Source organism: Plutella xylostella, chromosome 11 (genome assembly GCF_932276165.1).
Source record: "Plutella xylostella chromosome 11, ilPluXylo3.1, whole genome shotgun sequence".
Classification (NCBI taxonomy): Eukaryota; Metazoa; Arthropoda; class Insecta; order Lepidoptera; family Plutellidae; genus Plutella; species Plutella xylostella.
In genome coordinates this window covers 4,992,069-5,007,022 of record NC_063991.1, presented here as the reverse complement: position 1 = coordinate 5,007,022, position 14,954 = coordinate 4,992,069, and the positions used below count along the sequence as shown (strand labels likewise).

The 14,954-nt window shown below is 37.5% G+C and overlaps 3 protein-coding genes across 3 annotated transcripts; 2 read left to right on the top strand and 1 right to left on the bottom strand.

Moving 5' to 3' along the window:
* Positions 1–261: 261 nt before the first annotated feature.
* Positions 262–1,029, bottom strand: LOC105392934 (probable DNA-directed RNA polymerases I and III subunit RPAC2). The gene is made up of 3 exons (XM_011564627.3): positions 868–1,029; positions 695–792; positions 262–457 (listed from the first exon to the last, which is right to left on the bottom strand). Exons 1-3 carry the CDS (start codon positions 880–882, stop codon positions 271–273), a joined length of 300 nt encoding a protein of 99 aa, XP_011562929.3. The 5' UTR covers positions 883–1,029; the 3' UTR covers positions 262–270.
* A 271-nt stretch (positions 1,030–1,300) lies between these two features.
* LOC105392928 (mitochondrial coenzyme A transporter SLC25A42) lies at positions 1,301–9,437 on the top strand. Its single transcript, XM_048624104.1, has 9 exons — positions 1,301–1,572; positions 2,980–3,022; positions 5,540–5,663; positions 6,050–6,238; positions 6,688–6,861; positions 7,253–7,338; positions 7,806–7,911; positions 8,144–8,221; positions 8,481–9,437. The coding sequence occupies exons 2-9, from the start codon at positions 3,001–3,003 to the stop codon at positions 8,620–8,622; spliced, it is 921 nt and encodes a 306-aa protein (XP_048480061.1). The 5' UTR covers positions 1,301–1,572; positions 2,980–3,000; the 3' UTR covers positions 8,623–9,437.
* A 3,517-nt stretch (positions 9,438–12,954) lies between these two features.
* LOC105396087 (ubiquitin-related modifier 1 homolog) lies at positions 12,955–13,573 on the top strand. Its single transcript, XM_011568071.3, has 2 exons — positions 12,955–13,031; positions 13,219–13,573. The coding sequence occupies exon 2, from the start codon at positions 13,239–13,241 to the stop codon at positions 13,566–13,568; it is 330 nt and encodes a 109-aa protein (XP_011566373.3). The 5' UTR covers positions 12,955–13,031; positions 13,219–13,238; the 3' UTR covers positions 13,569–13,573.
* Positions 13,574–14,954: the final 1,381 nt, after the last annotated feature.

Below are 14,954 nucleotides of genomic sequence, written 5' to 3'. Positions count from 1 at the left end.
TTCTAGCAGCAGGAGTTTCTTTCGCCAGTTCTTCTCCAAAAGAAGTGGTTGACTGATAAACTTACAATCAACAAATAATTTTACTGTAAAATTTACAACCTAGTGTGAGGTAACAATGAACAAATTAATCTTATTTAGGGTCAAGGGTTCTTGACTCGCTTACCACTAAGCCTATGCGAAATGTTGAATTGGTTAATAATGATGAATTATACAGTTGATAGCTATAATAAGTAAGTTATTTTAAAACAAATACGACACAAAATGTATTAACTATGTTTTATTAAATGCCGCAACTTCCGTCTTAAAAAGCTCCATGGTGTGTTCACAGACTTTCTCCAGGTCGGTGAGTCCCCGCTTCAGCACCTCAAGTGCGGGAGTCTCGAAGGTTTGTATCCGGAAGTGCATCTTGTCTTCAGCAGGGTGGGGTACGGTATAGCCGCAGAATTCTACATCGTCACTGGGGATTGTAGAAAGATATTAGAAGATTTTTAAATGAAAATGTGTTTACTTAGTTTGAAAGTTAAAAGATGGTAGCTGTAATGGATGGTTTGGGATGTTAGATCCACATCTACTGCTAACTGGAATGCAGTTTTCTTTTCTAATCACATGTATTACTGACTTTAAGTACCCATTTTCAGACACAAAGAGTATTTAACATGGATGGCAGTTTTGGCCCAAACACAGAAATACTTACTATCGAGTAATTATATGTTTTAAGGCATTCCCTAGCGTATGGCTCTCGTTCTGAAATACGTATGTTCGGCAGGTGACTCCCGCGTCTTCACCAGGGACCTGGAAAAGACAAAATTGTAGTGGAAATAATGGTTAATAACCTGTTAAAGATGTAATAATTAGACCCTAACCTACCTCAGATATCTTCATTTTACAGTAATAAACGGTAAAGGAAACAGTGGTGAGTTTTCTTCAGTAATTTAGAAATATACGGGGTTTTCACATTTCTTGGAAACTTTAAACAATAATATAACCTCAAACTTCAAAACACGGAGTTGACAGCAGGAAGGAAGGGAGGTGCAATCTGAACCTAATCTGTGTATTGCCTATTATAATACTTGAGAGCATTAGGTACATAAAGAAACGCAAAAAAAAAACGCCACCCGCACCCTTCCCACAATCATCAGCCGTGATTTATCATTCAGCGGCTTATTTGCCATCTATTCATTATCCGTGACTCGATTCTCTTGCTTTCTTGACTAACATTCGACCGCACAAAATAACTCTGAATGCACCTACACCTACAGTGTCAAGGAACAGCTGACACTATGACAGCTGTCAACTCATCTTCAGTTCAATCTGTCATAATTTATTTTTGATTCACATCGCAGTAGTATTTTAGTATTTACTTGACCAAGTATGTGGAATTACGTCTTAAAAATAACTAAAACGTTGATAAAATAACCTGCGAAATGAACCGTAGAGATACCTCCGAGGTTACGCTCCCAAAATAAACTTTTGTCTAATCCGTAAAGTTTATTGTTGGCTGAAAATGTGTAAATAAAAGTTTTCGTGGTTAAATTCAGTGTTTTTCACAGTATTCCCGCTTACAGTATTGAGGTAAAGAAGTTATTTTTGTTATGTGTATGCAAAGTTCCGATAAAAAGTAAAAAAGTATTTATTTTCAGTCATTTAACATAAAGGTTCAAGGTTATTATAATATTTAGACTTTGTACCCAGTCCCTGTACCTTATTTAAATTTCTATAATCATCTAATTGATAACAATGCGCCCTTTAAATATTCATAAACTTATATAACCTGCATGCTTCTACATAAATCATTGTAATATTTGAATTAAACTCCAATAGTTAATAGTTCAATGGTAGAAATGGTTCTGACATAAATTATACCTGATTTTACAATAGAGTTGCCTAACCACAGTTGGGCTAGCATTATACATATTAATCTATTCATATTTGAATATGGTTTGTTTGTTTTGTTATGTAAGTACCTATCTCATATTACTAGCGTAGATACAGCTTATTTAAAAAAAGACTTTATAAAGGAGAATGCTTGTGAGCCTCAGTCATGGAGTTGTACCAGATAAGTTTTGGTTTCTTATGATGACCCTTCCTTTCAGTTACTAAGAGAACAGATTCATATTTCAGTTACATATTCCAACAGTATTAGAAAATTCAATGAAATATTAGAAAAATACCTGTTCATGGCTGAAACTTCTTATTTTAAATTAAATTAAATATACATAATAATCATGTTTCAATTATTCATGGTCTCACAATAATAAGTGTGCTTATTTAGTGGTCATGGATTTTAACTTTGTTCCAGTTATGTTACAAGATTTCCAAGTGTAGTGAAAATATTCTTAACTAGCTATTCCTCCGAGCTTCGCTTCGCCTTAAAAAGTTTTCCCGTGGGAATTCCGGGATAAAAAAAGTAGCCCATGTTCTTTCCCAGGGTCTATACCATATGTATACCAAATTTCATTAAAATCCGTTTAGTAGTTTTGGCATGAAAGAGTAACAGTCAGACACAGTTACTTTCATTAGGATTAGGATTCTCATACTTGCCTACAAGTTCCATATTCAATAATAAATTAGTTATTGTTATACCTATACCTGTATTTGTTGTGTAACTATTGTCAGATATTACACAGATTAGTATAGTTACTCGTCCTAGGATATAGGTAGGTAGTATATCCCCTATAAAATCGAGTAGGCACTTGATATAGGTGGGTAGATATTTAACCTTAACCCATATGTGTTCTATATTGTGCATAAGACTAACAAAATACTGGTGATAGGGTAGGTTATGGTTTCGCACCTCTGCATACCAAGCAAGACACTACAGTAGGTAGCTTAAAAATGACAATAAAAAGTGAACATAAATTTAGATTTCATTTTTAGGTACCTACACCAAAAATTTCTACAGACATTTGTTAAGATAAGATGCAAAAATCTTATGCCTTAAAACATTCTCTTCCAGTCAACATTGTTTGTTTGTTTCAGGCATGAAGTGACGTGGCAGCCATGACAGCCCACTCGCCGGCAGGTCAGTGACCCCATTGTTATTCATTGAAAGTGCATGTGCAGGCAGGACATTCAACTAAAATAAAAAAATGTTTTATAAATAGCTGTGACAGCAGTTTTTATGTATAAAGAGAGACAAAGAAAAAGTTGTAAAAAATATGTGCTGAATCTAAACTTAGCTTGTGATTTCATCATGAATTAATCATCCTCCATTATAAGTCTTTCTCAAAAATTCCAAAGGAGTGCCACAATTATTTTGTATAGTTAACTTTATTCATGTATTCAGGTTAGTATTACTATCTATGGGTTACCTCCATAGTATTAAAATAATAATTATGTCGATTCTAAAGGCAGAAATTCTAATTTTAACGCTGTCAAACTAAAAAAATTGCTAGCATAAAATGACATTTACGGAAACAATCATAGAGTCGAATTTTAAGCAAAGAAATTAAGGTTTTGACAGCACTAAATTTAGAATTTCTGCGTTCAGAATCGACATCATTGTTGTGTTATTTGTGAATGTTTTCAAAACAGTATTGTCTACAGTTTTTCCTGAAAACACGAAAAATCAAACACCTGTCAACAACACTACAGGATGGCCATGATTAAAGTGTATATAGTGCGACAAACTTATCTGTTCCGGTGAGAGCGAACTAAATTGATCCATATCTCATTACTTACTAATGAATTGTATATTGTTAAAGACTAGATGGGTTTATTAACACCGCAAGAGCAAATTAAAAATACGAACAAACATAAAATCATATAGAATGAAGAAATATGAGACATTTATGTGAACTCTCACCGGAACAGATAAGTTTGTGGCACTGTACTATACTTATTAATGACCTACTTATTGACTATACTTAGGTACCTATTCATCATTTTGATATTTTTTTGCTATGTAGGTACCTAATCATAAAATGTATCTTTGTTGTTGTAAACAAACTGCTACTTCTGGTAAGTTAACGTTGCATATTGCGTGAATTGCATCACATATATTATACCTAAATGTACCTACATACACTCCTACATACATACATACAAATGTACTTAATTATACTTAGCAACTGATTGTGAATTCAGTAAAGAATTAATAGTTTACCTAGGTATTTATATCTTATCTCAAACGTTACGTATTTATCATTATCATTAATTATACACACTACACACCCACAGCAAACAATTATCTCTTATTCTTATGCTACTTATATGAATTTAAGTAGGTATGTAGGTAACTGATGAATAATATTCGATTCGAACCTAATATCACAAGAGTCAGTAGCAGTAAACGAATGTATCCGTTGAAATGGCATTTCATAAACATTATTATCACGTTTCTCGATACTTTTGCCTTTACGTGGTCTCCACTCGAGAACTAGCAAGCCTTATCGGTTCTTCGACAGATATGTCCAATGCCACTGCCAGTGCGGTTATGTCGGTTACTTAAGTTATGTTACGAACTTACGAATGAAATCATTTGTGATGACGACCGAATGGCGCAGTGGTTAGTGACCCTGACTACTGAGCCGATGGTCCCGGGTTCGATTCCCGGCGGGGGCAGATATTTGTTTAAACACAGATATTTGTTCTCGGGTCTTGGATGTGCCCGTAAAATGGCAATAGGCCCGCCCCCTATTACATTGTGGGACTAACATAACACTGGCGAAAAGTGGGTGCAGCAATGCACCTCTGCCTACCCCGCAAGGGAGTACATTAGTACAAGGCGTGAGTGCGTGTTTGTGTGTTTTTTTTATCATTTGTTATGTGTTCCTTCCTTCAGAGTGAGAGGCGGTAGCTCAGTCGGTAAGCAGCCGCTTCTCACTCCAAAGATGTGGGTACGAATCCCGGCGCTGAATGAGTTCTTTGAATTTAAGTACAGTGTATACCATCGCTCTTACGGTGAAGGAAAACATCGTGAGGAAACCTGCATACCTAGGTTTAGCACATCTAGATCATGTAAACCCGCATGAACCAGCGTGGTGGGAAACGGTCCAAGCTTAGGGAGGCAGTTTAGACCTAGGGGATATGCCAGATATGCACAATTAAAGGTCCCATTCGAGAGAGCCAGGTTACACCCCCACAGAGAATAGGGTAATAGGATAAGTCCTTCAGAAAAAACCCGAGCATACCACGCTGAGCAAATTTTATGATTGGTTTTGACGTTATTTACTTTTTCTTGCGCAGTGCAGTAAAAAACTCTATAGGTATGCTTACAAAACATTTCGATACCGCGATGTAGACTTCCATTGATTAAACAGTGATTTACTGTACATCGATACGCGGGTTCCGTATTACCCCCATCTATCGGTAGTCCGCGATCTATCGATAGTCTTCTTTGTCGATAGATGTCGCCACAGCTGATATCTATACGCGCATTCCATTTCAGCGCCATCTATCGGTAATCCCCGGCTTCCCCGGTACTTCTTAGAATACAATGATGCTTTTATACATATCTATAGTGCCATCTATCGGTAATCCCCGTTTCTTCTTCGTCCCTAGATGGCGCCACAACTAACGTCAGTTATGCTCTTTCCAGTGTCTGCGGAGCTGCCTGGCTCCACGTCGATCGTGGTGTCTCTGGCGGCGGGCGCGGCGGCGGGGGCGGTCGCCAAGACGGTCATAGCACCGCTGGACCGGACCAAGATCATCTTTCAGATATCGTGAGTATTACGCTTATAATTACAGAGAGTGACAGCATTTCCTTTATCCTACATCACGGGAAGTTTATAGTATTCTCTTTTCTTCACACTTTTTTACCTTGTCAAATTCATAAACCTTTATCGCCTTTTCATTCATTTAAACATTGTTGGGTTGGAGAGGGTACAAACATACAGATATACATACCTATGCATAAAGTTGACCTAGGTACTTAGATTAAAACCACTTAAAGCCAAAAAAAAATTATTGGTACGTTGCGCTAGTTGTCCTTTTCACTCGCCTTAACTCTAAAAACCAAGATAAATTACCTTTCTATCCCCTAGATGGCGCTACACACCAACCCTCCAACCACACAACTGAACAGTACAAACTACCCTCTATTCCCCAGACACACCCCCTACTCCTGGCGGGCCGCGTTCCAGTGGCTTCTCGACGCGTATAGGAAAGAGGGGTTCTTATCTCTATGGAGGGGCAATTCCGCTACTATGGCGCGTATTATACCGTATGCGGCGGTGCAGTTTACTGCGCACGAGAAGTGGAAGAAGGCACTTGGGGTGGATACGCCGCAGAAAGCACAGTGAGTTTGCTGTTTCCATAATTTTTATAGCTTTTCCCGGATAGCAGTTAGTCTTGAAAAGGTTTCCCGTGAGAACATGGATAGGTCATTGCAGTGGAAAAAACGACATAAACTGACCACTCTCTGAACCTCCTGTTGGTTGACTGGCAGAAGATGATTTTAGCATTATGTCCTCATTGTAGATTTTATTGTTGTAAAGTTTGCAGTTAAATCATAAATAAATGAATAACTAACCCTTTTTTGCATTCATGGATGAATGTAGCACTATAATAATGAAAGGATTTTTCAAATCGGTGCAGTTTTCATTCGATAAAAACAATCGAATAACTTTTCTCGTACCTTGGCAGAATTGGCTGTTGGCTCAGAGTGACAGCTGTCAATGCCATAGTGACGTTTAAGAGACAGTAGATTGGCGAAAAATCTCTACAACTATTAAATCCTCGTTACAGACAGAACAAAGTGGTCCACCTCATAGCGGGCGCTCTGGCGGGCGTGACGTCACAGTCGGCGACGTACCCACTGGACCTGGCGAGGGCGCGCATGGCGGTGGCGGGCACACGGAGGTCGCTGCGGGACATCTTCCATCAGCTGCTGGCGAGGGAGGGCGCGCCGGCGCTCTACAGGTCAGGAGGGAGGCTGCTTTAGAGACATAATATGTAGGGGGTTCCAGGATGTTGGTTATTGGCAGAATTTGAGAGATAGAGTGACAGCTGTCAACGTCATAGTGATGATAGATGCGTCTGAAAGACAGCTGTCAGTATATCCGTAATACTCGTAATACTAGACTCACAGCTGTCATAGGTACAGTAGTGCGAATGCTGCCAATGTCAAAGTATAGATATGTAGGTATATTCCACAACTTGCTGATGAGAAATCGTGCTCGATCTTCAGCCAAGCAGCTTAGCCTACTCGGACGCCCACAGAATGCTGAGGATCGTCAAGTTAAAATATCACAGCGATCTTCAATTTCAATAGCATTATTTATAGCTTATCCTGTATTTTAATTCTTTCCAGAGGCTACTGGCCTACCGTGCTCGGGGTGATCCCGTATGCTGGAGTTTCTTTCTTCACGTATGACACGCTGAAGAGAAAATATACAGGTACTTATGCATAATTTTGCCCAATTTGTAAACCACCAAAATTTCAAAGAGAAAAGTCAAACATTGTTATAATCCAACAAACAATCTTTAAATCGTACCTGTAGAAAATGTATAAATAAATTATTAGCGGATAAAAATAATTCCTCTAAATCAGTTTTGGCACTGTATTTTAAAATGTTGGCATCTGATCATCGTTAAGAACATTTATTACTCTTAGCTGTTGTAACTACCTGTTCCCCGCGAACTTCGCTTTGGCTTAAAAAGGTTTCCCGTGGGAATAATGGAACAAAAAGTAGCCTATCCGTTAACCCGTGGGGTGCAACATTTTGCATACTTATAACTTCCAATACTTCCATTCCAGCATAGTTAATGAATAGTGACTGTTTGCAAAACAAATACCTTGAGGGGTATACTTAATCTATTTTTTTTGTTGACTGTATTTAATATTACATTAAACCTGTTCCCAGAGCACTACCTGGCGCCCCCTGGCGGCTGGGTGTCGCTGTGCTGCGGCGGCGCGGCCGGCGCGCTCGGACAGACCGCGTCCTACCCGCTCGACATTGTGAGGCGACGGTGAGTAGATAAAGACTGCTTGATGGTGATTTATAGTAAATAGTCCCTATTAGGTAATCAAAAAGAAAAATCAAATAATATAAATAAATATAAATTGTCTCAAAGTGTAGGTGCGACCCATAATAAAAAAAAAGATAGTTTGTGTTCATACATCCCTTATGTTCATCTTTTCCACCCAGTTAATTGATTTTATATTTTTCTTACTGACATATGTATTTTTTATTCCTTCCAGAATGCAAACGGGTAAACTAAAGTCCGACGGGACCTACGTCTACGCCACCATCAGCGATACGTTGAAAATAGTTTATAAGTGAGTACCTTTAGTACAGTAAGAACCACGTTAGTTAACCAAAAGGCACAATATACATACTTTTTAAGTTCCCATGGAAACAAATTGTCAGTAATCCTCCTTACTTCGTGTAACTAGCCCCCATTTCGCATAGTTTATTATCCTCTTCTTTCTTGTTACTCCTCCGATAAGTCTAGAGACTGACACCAAGCGCTTCCATCCGTCTCTTGTTCTCTATGTGCTTTTTTTTTCTAATTTCAAATTCACTATCCCTTTTCAGGAACGAAGGCTGGCGCGGCTTCTTCAAAGGACTCTCAATGAACTGGGTGAAAGGCCCGGTGGCTACAGGAGTATCATTCGCTACGTACGACGCCATCAAACACGCGCTAAGAGATCTGGCCCTGACTGTACAGGCTAGTTAGCATACACTGCGGCGGCCGAGTAGCCGTGTAGCGACATCTAGCGGAAAGAAATGGAATCAAGTTTAAGTTGGGTTGTAGCGACATCTAGCGTTGTAATCAGGCGGTATTGCGGAGGAAATTGAATGATATTTTCAGGTTCTCTTGTAGCGACATCTATCGGTGTAGTAAGGCTATTTTTGAAAGCAATGCAATGTGAGTTTAAATTAATTTAGTCGATGAAAAATTTATGCTGAAGTAAGAGATTGTAATATAATAATTTAAAATGTGCTAAATATGTATGTATAAAACATGTTTTATAATAGGTATATATTTTTATGTTACGCGCAAATATTATGTTTAGAAAGTTGTTATCTAGTTTTCAGTGAATTTTATGCAAGTTTTAGGTAAGTATTATTACTGAAACGAAATGGTAGCGATTCTTAGCATCAATTGTAAAATTTAGCTACGTAAAATTATTTGTTTGAAATTCGAGTTTTTAATCATCCGTGTAAAGCTCTTATTGCATTGTACAGTGCCACAAACTTATCTGTTCCGGTGACAGCTCACTTAAATGTGTAGTATTTCTTCATTCTATAAGATTTTAAGTTTGCCAGTAGTGTTAATTCGCTCTTGTGGTTTCAATAAACCCATCTAATCTATATCAATATATAATTCATTAGTAAATAATGAGATATGGCTCAATTTAGTTCGCACTCACCGGAACGGAACAGATAAGTTTTTCGCACAATATTTAAGTTCTGAAAGAGCTGAAAATAAAATTGGTGCTTTTAGAATCGGTGCCATCTATCTTGTGCAATTAAAACTATCAATAATTTTTCATAAAAGTATATAGATATTTTTCGTTTGTGATTTGTATTTTAGTAATTGTTTTTATAGTTTCTAGTCAAGTTTTGTAAAGATGTGAAACTTTTTTTGCTAGGTATGTACGTTGGAGAACCAAATTAATAAAAAATATATTATTTTTATTAATTTCTTTCTTTCTTTTTTCAATTATATGAATACTTACGTGCAAGATATTACAATAACGTAAGAAGATGATCGTGATGTTTGACAATAATTAAATGATTAATTATTAAATTAGAGTCTGTTTTTTTAATCACAGTTCATCCACAGACCATTGTCCCGCGTTTAAGTGACGTATCGTTCTATTGGCGGGACAATCGACAGTTGGTGAACGGTTCAGAATCTGTCAATTTAGTATCTGAGATTAAAAACCAGACTTTAGTGATTAAAAGATAAAAAAAACTATATGACGCTCAAATAATTATACTAACGCTTTATTTAGGGCGTTACCGGGCCTATAGTTTAAGTCACAATATAATTGGCTAGTTCATGTAAATCAGAAGAAACATGCCATTTTTTGTAGCACCATAATCTTATATGATAAAAAACTGTTGGTTTTTCTGTAAGCGGCCGTCCATTAATCACGTGAGGTCGTTTTTCTCATTTTTTGACCCACCCCCCCTCCCCCCTGGTGATATTTGGTGAGGTTTAGGACCAACCCCCCCTCCCCCCCTCTGGATCACGTGTATTTTTTTGGAAGTCCATGTAAAGGCGAGTCAATCAAGGTCATACTAAATCATTCAAATTTTTGCGCCGTTCAAAATTTCGGTTCAGAAATACCTACGCTTTTTGACAAAAAATTAATACACGTCATGTCTAACGAGACCCCCCCCCCTCCCCCTCGTGATGTTTCGTGAGGTTTTCCGTACCCCCTCCCCCCCCCCCCCCCCCCCCCTTTGAGCCTCACGTGATTAATGGACGGCCCCTAAGTACCTCATGTAAATAGGTTGACTGGTAGAAAATGATTATAGCATTGAGAATACCTCGTACACTTATAAAAATATGTTTGTGAAATAAATTAATAACGCTTTATATTTTTGTATAGTACTCAGCTAGTTGGACATAACTAAAGACAGTTTTGTTAATAAATAACTATAAAATTACATGACTGCGTGTAACATGTGCAATACTTATTGTATTTTTGGTATTTGAAGACAAAAGAAAGGGAGTGACTCAATTTGCCTCCAAGACTTTTGGGTCGCAATTATGTAAAAAACTTACTTACTTATACATAAAAATTGAGGCAATAAGAATGAGATTCTAAATTTAATATTACGTGTTTACCATCGAAGTAGATGTAATTACGACACTTCCGGTATTTACATAAGAAAAATAAAAAAATATGTATTATTATTATTTAACTCTTTATTGTACAAATATTACAAATAAAAGTATGCGTTATTATGCGTTCACCATGTTTTCTATACCTATAGCATTCTATTATCACTTTGTTCACAATATATTATAGTTGTATGTTTTGTACACATAAATGATATAAAGTACTATCAAGATGATCTCTTTTATTACTGAAATAATCTTTTATAGATACTACTGGTGCGAATTAACTGTACCTTGTCCAACAAGAACCAGGGGTCATGCCGGATACGCCAAAGCTAGTTAATATAACCTCTGGTTTTTGTCTGTAAAGCTGCGTACAGACCGGCCAAACAAACGCCAACCATCATCATCATCATACATCCATCCTGACGTCCCTCTGCAGGGACAAAGGGCTTTGAGAAGATTTCTCCATCTGACTCGATCTTGGGCAGCGGCTGCGAGATCCTCCCACTCCATCCTCATAACCTTTGCCTCACTCTCCACAGAACATCGCCAGGTTGTTTTTGGGCGGCCTCTTTTACGGCTTCCAGGTGGCTGCCAGGTGAGTATGCGCTTCGAAGGAGTTTCTCCAGGTCTTCTAAGGGTATGCCCCAGCCACCTCCATTTTCTAATGAGGATTTCTTGGTCGATAGGTTTCTGCTTGGTCAGTCTCCACAGCTCCGCGTTCGAAATGGTTCGTGGCCAGTTAATCCGCAGGATTCGCCTTAAGCATTTGTTGACAAATACTTGTAGCTTGCTGGATAGGTCTTTCCGAACGAACCATGTCTCGCAACCGTATAACAGGACTGACTTCACGTTAGACTCGAAAATCCTCACTTTTGTTCGCCGGGTGATGACGCTGGAGCTCCACACTGGTTTCAACTGGGCAAACGCGCCTATGGCCAACGCCAACCAACAGTAAGTAATATAAGTAAGTCAATGCAACGAACGGGTTTCGTTGACCTTCGTTGCTGCAATCTGCCCTGATAAATATCCATCGTTGGGCGTTCGTTGGGCGATCGTTGGGCCGGTCTGTACACAGCTTCAGGTGCCCAGTTAATTCGCACGACTAGTAGTGACCTAAAAAGGAAAGACTGGTACAACACCGACACCACATCCTTGTTCCGAGCAGCAGTCTCGAAGGAAAGAATAAGCCAGATGATTGCCGACCTCCGATAGGAGATGGTACCCAAAGAAGAAGAAGAAGTAGTGACCTAGCTAATCAGAGTCCGTGTCTGTTTGACTGATTGACTCCTGACAAGTCGTGTGTGGATTGCTCTACTACTAGAACTTTTCCCCGGACCCAGCCCCCAGATACAGCACAGCACAGCCTACTACCTACCTAGTTAGTACCTCTTTAGTTTTAATAATTTAAATACCTACCTTAACGCATACCTATTAAGCTAATAACATTATTTAGATTTAAAAGTTCTATAAGTACCACCTACCTACTTAGTTAATCATTTTATTTGTAACCATGTACACTGGCATCCACGACACAGGCTGAGCCTAGTGTGGAAGCCACCGAATTTCGATAATTTATAACCTATCACCCTTTTATTTAATTTCCTAAAATTATCTATTTGTACCTACTAACTTTTTTAAATTCTATGGTGTTTAAATAAATATTTTTAGATTTTTATTTTTTATTTTAGTACCTACAATAAGAAGGTACCTAATACCTATTAGTTTTCAAACATTTCAATGTTAACTTTTCTAAAACTAAAAAGCCCGACAAACCTTTTTAAAAAAAATGCGATATATACTAGTACTAGGCGGTTCTCATTTATGCAGATGGATTACATGGTAACCAGAATGCTAGTATGTTCGGGTTAGGTCCTAGTGTACCTACTAGTTTAGCCCACAAGTAGAGAGAAATCCGATTTCATTCATAAGGCTTTCGTTGTTGTCAGAGACATTCGCTTCAATATCCAAGTCACTTGATCCATTGCTTGCTTCCCGTTTATAAGTTACCTACTCTATGATTGCTTGGTCCGTGAAGCGCTAGCCAGTATAGCATTCTGTGAAAAGCAGATGGTTCTGTGGATCACAGTGACGTCATGACGTGACTTGACAGTTGACATTGACAGTTGTAACAAAACCAAACCAAACATAACCTTAAATATTTCTTGAAAAGTAAATAAAAATACAATTCTTTACTTTATTATAAAATATTTTATGAACAGCAAAGCAGAATTACTTAGTAAATAATTAACTAGTTAATGATTGACCAAAAAAACTATATTTTTGTAAGTATATTCAACATAATATTATTTTTTAAATATAAGAAAGTAAGTAAGTACTACTTATTAGTTGAAGAAATAATAAAGTACTACTTAGTGCAATTAAAACTAAGTTTGTGTACTTATAAACATAAGAACTATGAATAACAATGAAATTAATTGACCTTACCTTCAGCAAATATTCTTGTTACAGATTCAAACAAATAAAATAAAATGGCAGACAAACTTACAGTAGAATTACTATTCGGAGGCGGTGCAGAACTATTATTTGACAAAATAAAGAAGCGAACTATCGAGCTGCCATCACTGCAGAAGTATTTTCCTGAGAATAATAACGAAAAATGGACAATAAGAGACCTCCTTGTCTGGTTGAAGGATAACCTCCTTCGCGAACGGCCTGAACTTTTTCTTCAGGGGGAATCTGTGCGGCCAGGCATATTAGTTCTAATAAACGATGCTGATTGGGAGTTGTCTGGTGAATTGAATTATGAAATACAGAATAATGATAGTATAATGTTCATTTCTACATTACATGGTGGTTAAAAGTTGTTGTGGTTTTCCTTTTGATGTCCTTCTTTTTTTTTTCTATTCTTTTGGTTTTCCTTTCTATTCTAGTACCTTTGAGCATTGTATCTTTATCTTTGTAAAGTTAATAACAAAGAAGAGTAGCTACATTTCATTCCTTTTGGAATCCGTACATAGGAAATGATCTACTTTCAATCTACACCTGTTAATCGAAGTAATAAAACTATAGTCAAGTATGTTTTGATTTACATGTCTTTTTGTAGCAAAATTTTATCTCCTTGTTTTGTTCATATAGTCGCTGTTCTTACTCATAGATGTCGCTAGGTGTATAAAAGTATAAAATTATACAGAGATGGTTTATAAATGGTTGGACATGGATACTAAAATACTAACATAATATACTAACTAGTTCATTTAAGTAGGTACTTACATCACACATGGTAAGTATCAAAACGAGTTAGCCAATAGTCTTAACATACGCCTAACATTTATGCACACGCCTCGAAAGCCGTGTGGCCGAGAATTGGCCTGCAACAACATAAAGCAATTAATTATATAGGTAGATAGGTATTTATTCTAGGTACCACCCAGAAAAACAATCAGAAAACTAGCCTGCGGCTAAACTAAACATTTATTCATTACATTGGAGCCACGTCGCCTATTTTTACGCAAAACGAATTGTTCATGCAATAGATTTTAGGGTGCGTTTATGAAGATAATTAAATAACATAGTTATGCGATGTATTCTCTGGCATAATTGGCTTACAGTCCAGTGACGGACTCAGTCATGTGGAACTCTTGTGTCAAACACCGAACGCAGAGAGGTACAAAGTAGGACCTCTAGCCGAAAATATCGTAACTAGTTAAAATTGATGACAGTAAATATGATGTTGTCCTATATTTATTGTTAGTATATGCCCATATTCAACCCCTTTCAGCTTAATATAACCCTACGTATACCCTACGTTTACTAATACTTAGGTACTTAAAATACTGCAAAACTTTTGATAAAAAATCAATGCAGACTGAAATGTTTTTTGTAACCGTTTTCCTTGCTTTTTCCTTATGGTCTGCTTTAACATTTAGGTATTGCAGGTTGAAACAAATTATACTGAAATAGTTACACTTAAAAAGTTTTCCCGTGTAAATCCCGGGATAAAAAGTAGCCTCTATGTTCTTTCTCAGGGTCTAGACCATATGTTATACCAAATTTAATTTAAATTCGTTCAGTAGTTCTGGCGTGAAAGAGTAACAGAGAGACAGACAGATACAGTTACTTTCGCATTTATAATATTAGTTAGGATTAATAAGTAAGTATTAATTAGTAGACGACCGACTGGCGTAGTGGTTAGTGACCCTGACTACTGAGCCGAAGGTCCCGGGTTCGATTCCCGGCTGGGGCAG

Coding starts and splice junctions, on each gene's coding strand:
- LOC105392934 (XM_011564627.3), bottom strand. Junction 458..694: donor AAACATATAATTACTCGATA/GTAAGTATTTCT, acceptor TACAATCCCCAG/TGACGATGTAGAATTCTGCG.
- LOC105392928 (XM_048624104.1), top strand. CDS start 3,001: ATGACAGCCCACTCGCCGGCAG. Junction 6,862..7,252: donor GGCGCGCCGGCGCTCTACAG/GTCAGGAGGGAG, acceptor AATTCTTTCCAG/AGGCTACTGGCCTACCGTGC. Junction 8,222..8,480: donor ACGTTGAAAATAGTTTATAA/GTGAGTACCTTT, acceptor ATCCCTTTTCAG/GAACGAAGGCTGGCGCGGCT.
- LOC105396087 (XM_011568071.3), top strand. CDS start 13,239: ATGGCAGACAAACTTACAGTAGAATTACTATTCGGAGGCGGTGCAGAA.